The following is a 15778-nucleotide window of genomic DNA, read 5'->3' as shown; positions in this document are numbered from 1 at the left end:
CCACTGAGTTCAGCGGGGCTTACTCTCAAGTAAGTGAGGATTGTTGCTCAGAATTCTCATGATTTGGCTGTTCTTCACTTTCGTGAGAGATGCAGAACCTCTGTCCCTTCCAGATGTTCCAGATGTTGTTGGACCACAGCTCCCATCACCTCCAACAATTGGTTGTGCTCTCTGGGGCTGATGAGTTGGGAGTCCAAAAAATATGTGAGGGGAAACACCTGGAAGACCATCCCTGACCTAGTGATACTGAGCTGAACATGAGGAAGGAAAACCAGAGGCAATCTTTTAGGGTCATCTATATTCTTGGCTCAGTATAACTGAAGGAGTGTCCCCACACCCATCGTTCAGCCCAGACACTGAGATCCAGCTCCGAGGGCCTTCTGGCATTGTGGGAAGTGAGGTTACAGGGAACCAGGCAAAGGGCCTTCTCGGTAGTGGCGCCCACCCTGTGGAATGTCCTCCCATCAGATGTCAAGCAAAGAAACAAATATCTGGCTTTTAGAAGACATTTGAAGGCAGACCTGTATTGGGAAGTTTTTAATGTTTGATGTTTTAGTGTATTTTTAATATTTTGTTGGAAGCCGCCCAGAGTGGCTGGGGAAACCCAGCCAGATGGGCGGGGTATAAATAATAAATTGTTATTGTTATTATTGCAATTGAGCTGTCTCTAGATGGAATCACAAAACTCCTACAAACACAGACATGAGAATTTCCATGTCCACTGCTGCTCATAGCTGTAGAGAAAAACTTACAGCTGCTGTCAGGCACTCCCAAGGGCTCCAATAAAGAGGCTTGTTATGAAGAAGCCTGAATGACGTTTAAAACCCCACCATTTAGCTGGCTACGTCAATATTGTATTTTAACTTAAAAATAGAAAACTCATTTCTGAGAATGATATTTCACCACAACTGGTTCTCAAATTCCTTTCCAAAACCAGACAGCAGCAGGGCAGCCACTTTTATTCTTTCCGCTGGGGCTCTTGCGCCTTTTCACATTCCCACAAACAGAAACGAAGAGGCCATTCTTTGCCCGGCGCTGCACCTTGATGCGAGCGGGAAACTGCACCTGTTGAATTTCTGCCGATTCCTTTCAATTGTTCAAGAGGAGGTGAGGCAAAGCCAAGAAGCCCCTGAAGCAGGAACCCGTAGGCTCTGTTCATGCAGGGGTTGGGGTGGAGAGACGCACAAGCTTTTGGCCTGAAAACTTCGTGCCCCCTTCTCTTTCTTACGGGGTGGTGGTGGAGGGAGGTCAGGAAAGCTCCCTCGAGAGAGCCACCTCCGAACGCCAGCGCCCCTCAAGGCTCGAGCCGCCCCGCTCAGTGCGCTTCCCCATTGGCGGAAGGAGAAAGAGGAAGTGAAAGAGCCTAGAAAGAACCAGGAGGAAAATATCGAAATTATCCTGCGGGCGGGCCCTCGCAACTCGGGAGCCTCCAGAAACGCTGCCTTTGCGGCGTGCCTGTGTGGTGCTGCCGCGGCTGCTGCTCTGCCTCCCTCCGCCAGCGCGCGCCTGGAGCGGCGAGCGGAGCGCGAGGAGGCGGCGCTGTGCATGCTGGGCTCGGAGCGCGGCGGCGGCGGCGAGGCTTTGCCCTAGGAAGCGAGGCAGGAAGGACTTGAACTAGCGTGCAGCCGCCTCCGCCAGCCCTGCCTCCGCGAGACCCCGAAGGGGCTGCGCGCCCGGCGCCGGCGCCCCGCTCCCCTCGGCCGGATCGGAGCCGGGGCCAGGAGCGGCAGAGGCAAAGTCCCGAAGGCAGAGGCGGGACGGGGCTGCGAGGGAGGCGGAACCGGGGGAGGGCGGTCGACCCCGGGAGCCGCTCTCTCTCTCTCTCTCTCTCGCTGCCCTCCCCCGTCCCCGTCCCCGGTGGCTGATCGCCGCTTGGCAGGAGGAAGCCCCCCCTGCCTGCGGATCTGACTGAAGGGGGGCCGGGCGGGGAGGGAGGGAGGGAGGGAGGAAAGGGGTGGGAATCCCTCGCCCTCCGCGCGCTCTCCGGGGTGCACGGCGCTTTTTCGTCGGGGTGGTTTCGCGGGGCTTCTTCGGAGCCGGGGAGCGGGCGAAAGGGGAGCCGACGTCGCCGGGGGCGCCTCCGCCAGCAGCAGCAGCTCCCGCAGCAGCAGCAGCTCTCCCGCCGCCTCCCCCTGGCCGGGAGATGGTGACATATGAAGCGCGCTGGAAGGACCATGGTTGAGCGGAACAGCAAGTTCCTGCTGATCGTGGCGGGCTCGGTGTGCTTCATGCTCATCCTGTACCAGTATGTGGGGCCGGGGCTGAGCCTGGGCTCGCCGAGCCTCCGCTCCTACCAGGACGAGCTGGACCTCTTCCCCACGCCGGACCCGCACTACGTGAAGAAGTACTACTTCCCCGTGCGCGAGCTGGAGCGCCAGCTCGCCTTCGACATGAAGGGCGACGACGTGATCGTGTTCCTGCACATCCAGAAGACGGGCGGCACCACCTTCGGCCGCCACCTGGTGCAGAACGTGCGCCTCGAGGTGCCCTGCGACTGCCGGCCCGGCCAGAAGAAGTGCACCTGCTACCGGCCCAACCGCAGGGAGACCTGGCTCTTCTCGCGCTTCTCCACCGGCTGGAGCTGCGGGCTGCACGCCGACTGGACCGAGCTCACCAACTGCGTGCCGGGAGTGCTGGACAAGCGGGAGAGCGCCGCCGCCGCCAAAACGCCCAGGTGAGCAGCAGCAGGACGGGCAGGAAGGAAGCCTGGCGCGCAAATGTCTGCCTCCTTAAACCTCCTTGTTTCCTTTCATTGCCGGTTCTGTTACTCCTTTATCCTCGCAGCAACCCTGCGAGGTAGGCTAGGGCCCCAGCTTCACTCCTGATTTTGCAAGTGGGTGTTCTCTCTCTCTCTCACGTGCTAACCACTGGGCTACACTTTCTGCACTTCCTCTCGAGAAAGGGCCTGGTTGGATCTCCTGGAACTGGGTTCCAGAGTGTGTGTCATTCCCATAGCCTGCTTATATGGCATTGGTTGTACTCAAGCAGACTGTGGTGGTAAGGGGGCGCACAGATCACACGTGGCTTGGCTGTTCCTTCAGACTTGGGAACTTGCATTTATTGCACTTGCTGCTCAGCCTGCTTCTGGGGTAGGTTTGGTGATGAGGCAGAAAATAACAAGAGAGTTGCAAGTTGGGGACATGCAGCCTAACAGACTGTTCACCTGGCCCCTGTCCTCAACATGCCAGCTTAGTCCTGTGGAATTGCCCTCAGAGCAGATCCCCTTCATCAATAGGGTCACCACTCTGTCCCCCACCCACACTTGTGCACCTTTAATAGTTGCACAATATACAGAATTTAGCAGCTGATGTTGGGGGAGGAGGAGGGAAAGTACTGCACCTGTGGAATTTCTGCCTATAGTAAAGCAGTTAAATCTGCAACAGAAGCCGGGGCAGAAAGGTGTCAGCCCTATCTGCAGCAGCCTGCCTGCCTTCATATTGTGCTCATGCTGAACCATCCCTCTACCTCATAAAAACCATCTCCCCTTATACCAAAACCACTTGCTACTCCTTTCCTTCCCGGCTCTGTACTCTCCAGGGCATGCCTTCCTCCACAGACCTTAACTGGACTTGATCATTTTAAATATTGGAGTTGCGATATTGAAATCTCCCTCCCACTTACATCTACATTTGCAGGCTGGCTTGAGAGAAAGAGCCTCTGAGTATGAGCAGAGTACCGTGAATTGCAATGGTGATGTGCAGGTTAAAGAAACAATTAATAGACAAACTGTCCCCTCATTCCCCTTAACAGCCTTTCGCTCCTCATTTGGGAATAGGGAGAGCAGAATGTTTGAAACAGATTGTGTATCCTCAAGCAAATTTGAGCCCCGGGATTTTCCAGTTCGCAAATGAATCCCTGCATCTCTCCCAGCACATGGTGGGCAGATGCCTCCGCACCTAATTCTGGGATGCCCACATCACCCCAATGCTGCAGCATATAGTATTACTCTGGACCTTGCACCCAGCTCAGCACCGACCCCTTCCCCTGCTCTGCAGTCTGCATCTCACAGCCTTGAGCTTTCTGACTGCTTAGCCCACCTATAGGAGGCACACCACAAGGGTCATTGATCTCCTGGCCATTGTACTTCACATGTCAAAGTATCTGAACAGTGTTTCTGCTTGTTGACCCTTTCTCATACTATCCTAAGTGTTGTCCTGTAGCCCTACATAGCCTACCCTTACTAGTAGCATTTTTCTCTCCTGTAGTCTCCCATCTATATATACTGCACAGAGTGCATTGTTCAAAGAAAGCTCTGCATTCCTGCTTGTGTGCCCTTGTCCTGGACTGCGTGCCTAAGAACTTTTTTTTCCAGGCTTAGACTGCCCTGCTGTTCATCCTTCCTTTCCGCCAAACCTGTGGACACACCCGCTTGATTAGCCTGTGAGCCCTGATCCTCCTTTTTAGATGGCACAAATTTGCCTTGTTGAAAAGCATCGTTCCTTCCTCATCTGGTTGCCTACCCCTTTTCTTGCCATTTGTACTTGAACCCAGTACTTCCACACGGCAACCACAGAAACACTTCTTCCTGTGGTTGCTTTTCCTTTCTCCTGGATTAGTGGGGTTTGGGGGGGGAGGGACAAAAAAACAGGACAGCTGAACACCAGCCTTTGGGAAGCAAGGAAAGTTGTCACTAGGCATGAGTCCCATTCCGCTGCCCTGCTTTCCACTTTTCGTATCCTAACTTAAATAAATGCCCCCTGCTCCTCTTATTTCCCCGTTAATATCTCTTGGCCTTTCCTGATCCTCAAAACCGGCTGTGTTTCTTTAAATCATTTAGAGATGCTTCTAATTCCTTCCTCTGTAATTTTAATATGTTGGAGTCTCATTCAAAGAGCTTTTGTTCCCTCCGTTGTCCTACCTAGTGAATGTAAATCATCGATTGTTACCACCCTTTAGAGCCTTTTGTTCCAAAGTTTAGCTCCCATAGCTGCGCAGGATTTTATGTTCACATTTGTTAATGCCATGTGCTGTGCATGTATATTGTTAATATCCTTTATAATCCTTGCAGTGAGTAGGCAGCCTTGGAAGGCAGAACCTTGTATCCCCCCCCCCCCTTTCTTCACTGCTGCTATGCTCATTTCTTTCTCTTCTCTTTTTGCTCCATTTCGGTTAGACTTGTTCGTCATGCAGTGCTGCATGCAGTTATCAATTATGTCTATTGATTCTGTTGTTCTTCCTAGCTTTTTAACTCATCTTGGTGGATTTCATCATTAATCGCTCTCGCCCTGCCTTATGCAGGCTGACGCAGGAGTATCAAAACAGGGAACTTCTCCCAGAAGGGCCAAACCCATTTAGGTTTCTTTTCTGGGAAGACAGACATGTGTAAACAGTTACAAACAATGCCCTTCCATGTTTACTATGTTGACATTTGGTCAAGAGCTGCGATGTCAGAAAATACCTTGCAAAGTAAAAATGGTAGAATGTTTATGTTCTTGAGGCTTTTGTGTTTAAAGAGAGGGAAAAAAAGAAAAATCTGACCTTTGACTTTTAGCTAGCAAATCATTAACCTTGCATAAAGACCAGTACACAGATTTATGGGTGAATTTAGTTGCATATCTCCTTTCCTCGAATTAAAACTTACATGCTAATGCTAAAATGGGTTTATATTTTGTTGGAACAATGACAAGCTGGGATAGTGAGAGTAAGGGCTTTGCTATGTGATTGCTGGGGTAGCAGTGACCACTAAATTTACTTGTATTGGCTGAGTGGTCTGTTCTTTTGGGAAGTGACTCCCAGAGAACCCAGAAGTGCTTTTCTTAAGGCTGTGTTTGTGATGAACTTTGTATTGTAAATATTTTTTGGATTTGTAGTGACTCTTGGTTTGGGATTTCTTTTTCCCTGGTATCTGATTCTAGTAGCGGTTAGCAGCTATCCTGTTTTTAAAAAAATAACAAGCTGATCTCAGTGAGTTCAGTGATGAGCATGGATAGGACAATAGCCTCAAACTGAGGTTGTGTAAAAGAGGAAATGTTATTCTGCAGCATACAAATTCTGATGTTTGGTTTTGGCCTCTGGCTTAGTTTGCTGCTTTTTTGTCTCCCTGATGGTGCCCTGCTAAGGTTGAGGAAGGTCTTGATGTTCAGCCATGAAGGGCTTCTGGTGATGAGGAGGTTTAGCAATCAGCTGTTCATAACCTTTCTCTATTAATATCCAATGTTCTGGCCATTCATTAACTGTGTACAGGGGAATGTTTTTGATAACGATAAACAAGAGCTGCTGGCTTGACTTTGTAATATTGTCCTATCACACAGGCCTATTGTTCTGCAGTCCATTTCAGCATGTCCACAGAAAGATAACATTTCTCGCCGCTTGTAATGAAATCTGGCTTCATAAACAAGAGCTGTTTATGTAAAACCACTGGTGGAGCGCATTTCCTTTGTTGGGATAGAAAAGGGATTCATTCTTGCATTATTTCCACTACAGTGGTGACTGTATCACTTCATTTCCCCCCTCTGAATAATGTATCTAGGGTAATGGAACAGCCTCTGCTTTTCACGTCTGCCACACGTTACAGAGCCTGCTGAGAGCAGCGAAATGCGTTGGGTGATACCTTTTGTTGGACTCGCTTTCTTGGCTTGAGTATGTGCAAGGTCCTGAGATTCACAGAGCTCACCCTGTCGAAATTGGGCTCCAACATTTTTTATTTGAAAACAGCAGCCGACAGAAGAGCCGTTATTTCATATCCATTTCACTTGGACGAATTTTGTCTGCGATTCCAAGTATGTATATCAGGAAGGAAGCTCCATGCAATGGTGCTCAGCTTTTTGAAAATCTGCATAGGATCAGGCTGTCAGTTGCTTAATAGCACAGGCCTGTACATGTCTACTCAGAAGTAAGTCTCATTTAGTCCAGAAGCTTTTACTCCCATCTTAACAGGGGTATAGGATTGCAGCCTAAACAACTTTTTTCTCAAATGCACCTGTTAGGATTACCAATTTGAACTGATATAGTTTCTTCCATTCTGTAATTTTCTACTTGCTGATGTTCTCTTTCCAGTTGTTGCATCAGAGCTGTAAGTGTAGGAAAGCTGTTTGTTTGTTTAGAGCTTTTTTAAAAAAAGAAAAGAAAAGATTTTTGAGTTTCTCTAATGCACCCTGCCAGTGTCTCTTACAGGCATTCTTGAAGGTCGTTCAGCAGTGCTCATAAATACATACAAATCATCAGCTAAAAGATTGTTAACCTTGTAAGCTGTGCCATTTCAGCGCTGCTAAGTGCATTCTTCCACTACAGTCTGTAGCCTGGTACAGTACATGTACGGAATGCAATGGCTCTTGTTGCCTTCCTGCTCCACCAGTGACACCAGGGCCCTTCCTTCCTTCCTTCCTTCCTTCCTTCCTTCCTTCCTTTCTTTCTTTCTTTCTTCAAAGGATACTTAAATTGCTTCCTTCATTTCCTTATGTCTCTCTGACGACATCATGCTAAATCTAGTTCTGTGCATTCAGATGCATTGTTGTGCTTTGCAGGGAGGTCTGATGAATTGTGGAAAGATTGCTGCTAGACAGTTATAAAGTTGTTACAATATCTTACAGATTTTGGTTAAGAGCCCACACCTCTTCATTGTTTTCCAGTTCTCATCATGTTTGTTGTTTTTTTTGGGCGGGGGGGGGAGGGATTATTTGATGTTTGTTTGGCTTATGATCCCTTTTCCTGAGGAACAGCAAAGCAAAAATAACTCACGTGTGCATAAACCCGTCACACCATGGAAGAAGCCCTTTCATGACATAGGCGGTGTATGCACCACAGGCTTAAAGCACATGACTTCCCGCAAAGACTCCTGGGAACTATGGTTTGTTAAGGCTGCTGGGAATTGTCGCTCTGTGAGGTTTTCAGGATTCTTTGGGCAGGAGCCATCTTACAAGCCCAGACAATGGAAGCCCTGTGCAAGGACTTCGGTGGGGGGGGGGGGGCTTTCCCTAATAATAATAATAATAATAATAATAATAATAATAAATTTTATTTATATTCCCTGGCCAGAGCCAGGCTCAGGGCAGCTAACACCAATAAAATCACAGTAAAAACATAATGGCGGGGGGGGGGGGAGAAAAGAAAAAACCAATTTAAAATACAGGTTAAAATACAATTTAGAATGCAGCCTCATTTTAAAAGTAGCGGATAAATCAAGACCATAAGCGGAGGGAAACATAAGGGTCAGACTGAGTCCAAACCAAAGGCCAGGCAGAACTGCTCTGTCTTGCAGGCCCTGCAGAAAGATGTCAAGTCCCGCAGGGCCCTAGTCTCTTGTGACAGAGCGTTCCACCAAGTTGGGGCCAGTACTGAAAAGGCCCTGGCCCTAGTTGAGACCAATCTAACCACCTTGTGACTTGGGACCTCCAAAATGTTGTCATTCAGTCCTCCGCGGGGCATACCAGGAGAGGCGGTCCTGTAGGTACGTGGGTCCTTGGCCGCATAGGGCAACCCCTCTAAAAATTGGCTTGGGATTTGTGCCAGGATGACCCCCAGAACAGCGCATTTCTCTCAGTGCAACATCAAATTCCACCCCACATGCTTTAAGTATGTGTACACAGTCATCAAGGAGGATGAAATGTGCCTCAATGAAGTGATAGGTGGATAGCTGTGTCATTACTGGTCATTCAAAAAGGAACACCACCATCAAGGAACTGCCACGCACAGGATTGTGGTGTTTAACTTGGGAGTGAGAGCCACTGAATTCAATGCGACTTACTTCCAAGTAAGGGTAGGATTGCAGCCAAATGCAGTTAGCACCTTTCGCTGCATACAGAAGCAGGCCCCTGTTACATGTTTATTGATGGACAAACTGGTCATTTAGCTGGAGTTGTATAATTAGTCTTTCTCTTCCCTGTCCATGCAATTATCCTGTTCCACTTCAGGGTGGGGAAGTGGCACTCTGGGTAAGAGTGTGTCAACCCTTTCCTACTCTGAAAATTCCGCCTCCCGAACGAGTTACTCATGGCATAGGAGGAGATGGAGACAAACAGCAACCTGGTGTATATTTTGGTTTTGAAGCTTGCAGCCTCTTTAACCTCTTTAATACAAGCATCCTGTTGGTGTGGAAGGCCTTCTGCAGTTGCTACTGCACACGGAACTATCTCTTTCTTTTTTATATTTCTTTCCATATCTTTCCTCCCACACCCTCTATTTCTCTGCCTCCTTCTTCTTCCCCAAATTGACTTCTTTTTTTAAATATGAGCTTCATTTGGAGGCTTACTTAATCTCTGTTTTGTGTGCACATTCATGTGAGTGTGTCACTGAACTCTTTACCTGCTGAGCTTTTCATTTGACTTTGTCACTGCTTGCAAAACTGTTAGGAACACCCCTCCTGTGACCACAATCTAAAATAATAATGATAAAAAAAACCCTCTTCTATCAAGTGGCCTGGTTGATTGTTTCTTAAATTCAGAGAACCTGCTCTCAAGGATCTGGGGGAAAATAGATCTCTCTGTGCCTTTTCCCTTCTTTTTTTCTCTCTCTCTATTTTGGCTTAAATTTCATTTAATAGATCAATGAGATGACTTCTCTAACATCTCTGGCAAGCTATTTCTAGCTTTTTAAGCTTTAAAAGAAACAACAGGGCCCTAATAGTGTGGTGGCTTTTGTTTGCTTGTTGTGTTGTGGACTTTCACAGCTTGGTACCATTTCTTCCTCCCTCGCTGTAGATTCGGCATATCCATTGTGTGCCCATTTGGAAATGCCAGTGGCATCATGCCAAGAGGCAGACTGACTTGAAATGTTTCGCAGAAATACATTTGAATTTGGGTGTGAAAGGCTTATCCTATGTTTCACAATGGCAGAGCAGAGAAATATCTCCCTGATCAACAAAATACCTAACTTGTTCAGATTCTTTGGTGCTAGAGGTCATCCGGAGGGCATTTGGAGGTGGTCCATGGCCTTGATATAGGTAAAAGGTAAAGGTAAAGGACCCCTGGACAGTTAAGTCAAAGGCGACTATGGGGTGCTGCGCTCATCTCGCTTCAGGCCGAGAGAGCCAGCGTTTGTCCACAGACAGCTTTATGGGTCATGTGGCCAGCATGTCTAAACCACTACTGACACACGGAGGACCGTGACAAGTGCCAGAGCACACAGAAACGCCGTTTACTTCCCGCCCCTGCGGTACCTGTTTATCTACTTGCTCTGGTGTGCTTTCGAACTGCTAGGTTGGCAGAAGCTGGGACAGAGCAACGGGAGCTCACCCTGTTGTGCAGATTCGAACCGTCAACCTTCCGATTGGCAAACCCAAGAGGCTCAGTGGTTTAGAGTCTAGACCACCGCACTATTGGCATCCCTTGATATAGTATCCAGCTAGTCCTACAAACATGCATTCTCTGTTCTCTGGAATGCTCCCCCATTCAGCTCCACCTGGCACCTTCATTGACTTATTTTTGGCACCAGGTAAAGACTTCACATTTCCCCCAGGTCTTTGATGGACCAAGCTGATTCAGTGCACTGCCAAAGCTTACTATGGCTGTTACGGGGTGGGGAGTTGGGGGGTTGGTATGTTATATGAATGATTTTTCCTAGGGTTTATGTTCTTACAATTATGCTTTTAAATGTAAGTCGCTTGGATACCTTTTAGGTAACAAGCAACTAATAAGTTTAATTAAGTATTTCATATCACATTGTACCATATCATTCCTGCCGTATACTGAGGAACACCATTGTCCCATCTAGCTCAGTATGGTTTAATGCCTGGCAGTAGTCCTCCAGAGATTCTGTCAAAGACAGATGTTTCCCAGTGCCCCCTCAACCCATCTGCTGCTGCCTCTCTCCACCCACAGAGTTGCCTGCTGCCATTTCACCAGCCGGCGAAATACCACGGCCACCATGACTGACAAGCCCCTTCCAACCTGCCGCCTGAGGCAAGGAGCTCATTTTAGTCAACCCTATCTTGATGCCTGCATGTCTTTATTGCCTTCCTAAGATTGAGGTACAGGTGACCTGGACAGCCCTTTGGGATTATCACCCCTACAGGCAGCAATTGTTCCAGGTGCGTCTGATATATGCGTGAACACAACTGCACACTTCGCACCTAACCCTGAAGTGACCCGATAACATCATAAAAAGCAATGGGGCAGGGGCGGAACAGTGTGTTTGCAAGTGAATGTGTGTTGCGATTATATTAGGGCTACCATACATCCGGATCTTAGGCAAGTAAATAAAAAAATCACTTTTGGGGGGCATTTTTGTTAAAAAATAACCTCAACAATTTTTGGGATGTCCTGGCAAGCCGGAACGTAACGCCCACGTAAATTGGTCACTACCTGTACTTTGCTCTTAGGCAGTGACTGTATAGATGGCTTGACAGTTCTTCAGGTGGGTTCCTGAGAAAGCTTTTAGACTAGCACAGTATGTAAACTCCTAATATATACAGCAACTTAGGCTGCCGTCTGCATACATGAACCTCCCAGTAAGCCCCACTGAAACAAAGGGGACTGAATTCTGGCGTAAATATGCACTGTTTGCTTGCACTGTTAAGAGTTATCTCTCACATGTTCCCTAAGAGCACTTAAGGGCACTTCCTATAAACAAATGGTAAAATCCTTTGCAAGGATGGAATAATATCAGGATCTTACATGCTTAGAGTTGTTTTCCTATGGGGGAATGGTCAAGACTAGGGCTGATTCAAAGGTTCAACCTCCTCCAGAGAGACAAAGACTCCTCAGAAGAAGGGCTTGAAAACAGCTCTCTGTGTGAATGTTGCTTTTTGAACGGAGAGTCCATACTGGCACCAACAATTTCACAAATACGCAGAGCTGATCCCAAGACTTCTTTGGAGCTTGGTGTTCGTATGGCAGGCCACTTTCCAAACATTATGCTCACCATTTGGAGTGCTGCCATCAAAAGTGCTTTTTACGGCGCTCCCTTCCCAGGAGAGCTTTAATGTTTAATGTTGTGTAGCACATAGTGTATAGCAGGGTTGGGAAATTCTAGCCCATGAGCCTGCTATACCCCCCCTGAACTGTGAGGCCATTTCGACCAAGCCATGCCCACCTCTCCTATACCTGATGCCCTATATGACATCAGGTGTTCAGCTGGTAAAAACCTGGCACAGGCAAAAGGGAGTTTGCTGGCGCTCTCTGCAAAGCACCCCACAAGATAGCACTTTGAAAGGGACCCTGCAAGATCCCTGTGGGCAAAGACGGTCATGTGATGTCATTGTGATGTCAGGTGGGTGGCCAGATCAAGCCTCCCCATCCCTATAGAGGCCTGGGCTTGAATTTTTGTTCAACCATGGCGCTCCCTAGGTGCCCCTGGACCTGTCTCCTAGCTCAGCTCATTCCCCATCATTAGGGAAGTTATTGCATGCTGCCTTGATCTGCTGCAGGAAAAGGTGTGGTGATTTTTTTTTAATGTAAGAAATATATATTGAGACGCGGGTGGCGCTGTGGGTTAAACCACAGAGCCTAGGACTTTCTGATCAGAAGGTCGGCGGTTCAAATCCCCGCAACGGGGTGAGCTCCCGTTGCTTGGTCCCTGCTCCTGCCAACCTAGCAGTACGAAAGCACATCAAAGTGCAAGTCGATAAATAGGTACCACTCCAGCAGGAACGTAAACGGCATTTCCATGCGCTGCTCTGGTTCACCAGAAGCGGCTTAGTCATGCTGGCCACATGACCTGGAAGCTGTACGCCGGCTCCCTCGGCCAATAAAGCGAGATGAGCGCCGCAACCCCAGACCAGAGTCGATCACGACTGGACCAAATGGCCAGGGGTCCCTTTACCTCTCTCTCTCTATATATATATATATCTATATACAGATATATATGTAATATCTGTAAGCTACTTGGTATAAATTTCTATGGGTTTTAACTTATAGGAGGTGGGATGATTTTCTAGGTTTCTGCTGCTTCAGAAGACAATTGAGCACAGCAGTTCTCTTCTTTGTGGACTTCTTTGCTTGCCTGCTTTTAAGTTCTTGTCCGGATACTTTACTTCTGAGTAAACATGTATAGGATTGCACTGTCCCTGATTTTCCCCGTCACTTGTGAAACCAGCCTTAACTTGCTTACACTATAGCTATTCATGTTTGCAAGCAGAGTAGACATTGTTGCTATGATTTTTGTCTTGTTTTAATGCTCCCTCCGTTAGTAATAACATCCAATTTCTTATAGGAAAATCATTTGTAAAGCAAACAGCATTTTAATTCAAGTTATTTAATTCAATTTATTTGTTGCTCTCTCCAACTGAAGAAGCTTCAAAGAAACTACGACTGGAAAAATATAAGAAAATACACATCAGAGAGATCATTTTATTATCATGTATTTTCAATTTTAAAATAATGTGTGCTAACACTAAAATGTTAATCAGCAAATAATCAGTTACAAATAATAAAATATCCTTTCACACCCAAAAATCAAATCAGCGACTGTAACAAGTTGTTTTTTTATCTTTCTATTGCAGGAATCAGAATTTCTTCTTTTAACTGGTGTACTGTAGTGTCTTAGAGACTCAGGGCAGATTCACAGCATACATTTCAAGCAAGTGGCTTCTCACATTATCTTGGGATCTGTAATTTCCCTCTCACAGAGCTACAATTCCCAGCATCCTCAACAAACTGCAGTTTTCAGGATTTCCTGGGAGAAGACATGTACTCCATATGTCTGGTGTGAATCTGCCCTGAGTTATGAATCGAGAATTCACCAGTCTAGATCTCAAAACTGCCATGAACTTACCAAGCGGCCTTAGGAAAGATGTTGTGTCTCAGCCTCAGTCCCCTCATCTGGTGAATAATAATAATGCAGACTTTAATTGCATGGTCTCTGTAAGGATAACAGCTAGATGATGCAGGTGAAACACTTTGAAATGCTTGAAAGCGCTATACAAATGTATTCTTACTGCCTCTTGGGGGCCTACTTGAAAAATGTGTGTCACGTTTGTCTTTTGGAAACCTGCTCCCTTAGATCATAATCAAAGCAATGTTCAAATCCCTTTTCCGTGGAGGATATTTTTTATAAGGCTTAACTACATGAGATGTTCCTTTTCCCTAGAAATGGTAGTGGGGCTCTTCTCGTCTTGTTCTTAATTGAAAGGTGCTTTGCTTTTCACAACCAAGTACCTCAGAGCATATTCTTTAGAGCTTCTGCTCGGTAACTGTTTCCTCTGGGACCACGGAGCGTTACGAAGTGCTCGCCGGTACCCTTAAGGGAATTATGATCAGAAGCAATAATGCAGCGAGGCTTCGGAAGGTGGATGGAGGAGACAAGCAACCTTTGAAGACGAACCCTGCAGGGTGTTCTCAAAATCCAGAGCCGGCAGGTGAGAATGGATGGGAGACTTATGTCTAGCCACACATAAGATCGCTTTATTTTATTCTTTATTCATGGCATTCTTATACCAGCCAATAACAGAAAGTTCCTTGGGCAGCTTGCAGGAAATAAGCATAGAAACAGTTTAAATACTAAAGAAAACTTAAACTCAGGTGCAGCATAAATCCAACCAGAGAAACAGAAAGCACCACAAACCCAAATTTAAAATAAAGGTTTAAAGAGTAAATTAAAAGGTCTGCACCTGGCACTGAGAAGACTGTCTTAGATAAACTTCTCTAGGGCTATAACTTGGTGGTAGATCATCTGCTTTGCATGTAGAAGGTACCCTGTTCAGTCCATGGCATCTGCAGCTATAGCTGGTAAAGACTTCTGCCAGGAATTCTGAAGAGCTGCTTGCCAGTCAGTGTAAACAATTCTAAGCCAGATAGATCAATGCTCTAACTCAGTATAAGGCAGCTTACTATGTTCCTGTGAATATAGGAATTGGGATGCCACTACTGAAAAGGCCCTGTCTGTGGTGGTTCCCTGCCCCCACTTTATTTGGCAGTTTCTTTGTCTTACATTCCTCTTAATCACAGCCACTTCATTTCTGCCAGAATTTTTGACTTTACACAGGCATCTGAAATACGCCTAAATTTACCCAGCTCAGCTCTGTTTTACCTTGAGTTAATGCTAAGTTCATCTTAACAGCTGAGAACCTCTTTTTAAAAAGCAATTCTTTGCAATTGCCTGTCATCTTTAAGAAGAAAACGGTGATTTGCAATTAGTGATTTTTATGATAACGCCACAGCATGTTGCATAACTCTTCTCTACCTTATGAACCAGTGATTCTTGGTGATGCTTTGCCATGGATTACATCACCAGCATTTTCTTTAGTGCATTCTGAGAGTTTAAAAACCTCTCTTTCTTTTTCTGCAAGCTTTTAACAGGGCAAACACCAAGAGATATTGATATTCTCTTTTTAGAAAAAGTGCTTGCATTAGCAAACAGCCCATGTACGTATGTTAACTGATGATGGAAGTAATGTGAGCTTCAGCATGGTCACTAAAATGCTCTTCAGATAAATGCATAGCGTGTCCCCATTTCCTCCTGCTCTGGTCAGACACGCATAAATGAAGCTCCAGAAATGATCTCCCATTTAGGTACTGGCCATGCTGAGAGATAGAATGGAGTCAAACACTTTGAGAACCTTCTCAATTTTTGGTGTTTTACTCAGCACCAGAAAAGTTTTGAATTTTCCCTCCTTCCCAGGATCATAAATGCCATGGTGGAATCTCACTCTGCAGCCTGAAATCAATGATCAATGCAAATTTGCCTTGATTGTCTTAAAGTAGAGGTTGCCAACATGGTGCCCATGTGCCCCCCAAGGGATTTTCCACAGGGTCTCTGCCCCCACAGCTGAAATTAGGCCTGAAAAAAGCATTCTGTTGTAGCCAGTACAATAGGTTGTGTTGTCAACTTGAATTCTGTATGTGTGTGTGTGTTTGGTGCTATTTGCAAATGTGTCCCCTGATCCAAAAAGATTGGTGACCCCAGT

The 15778-nt window shown here is 46.6% G+C and overlaps 1 protein-coding gene across 1 annotated transcript in view; it reads left to right on the top strand.

The window, feature by feature from the left end:
- The first annotated feature begins 1489 nt into the window (after nt 1-1489).
- HS6ST1 (heparan sulfate 6-O-sulfotransferase 1) overlaps nt 1490-15778 on the top strand; it is a 187074-nt gene continuing 172785 nt past the window's right edge. The window contains exon 1 of the mRNA XM_083443456.1: nt 1490-2674. Coding sequence (XP_083299582.1) covers nt 2154-2674 — 521 coding nt within the window. The 5' untranslated portion in view covers nt 1490-2153. The remainder of the gene's footprint in view (nt 2675-15778) is intronic.

The sequence above is a fragment of the Podarcis tiliguerta genome, assembly GCF_965153285.1.
Source record: "Podarcis tiliguerta genome assembly, chromosome: 5".
Lineage (NCBI taxonomy): Eukaryota > Metazoa > Chordata > Lepidosauria > Squamata > Lacertidae > Podarcis > Podarcis tiliguerta.
This window is presented reverse-complemented; position numbering and strand designations above follow the sequence as displayed.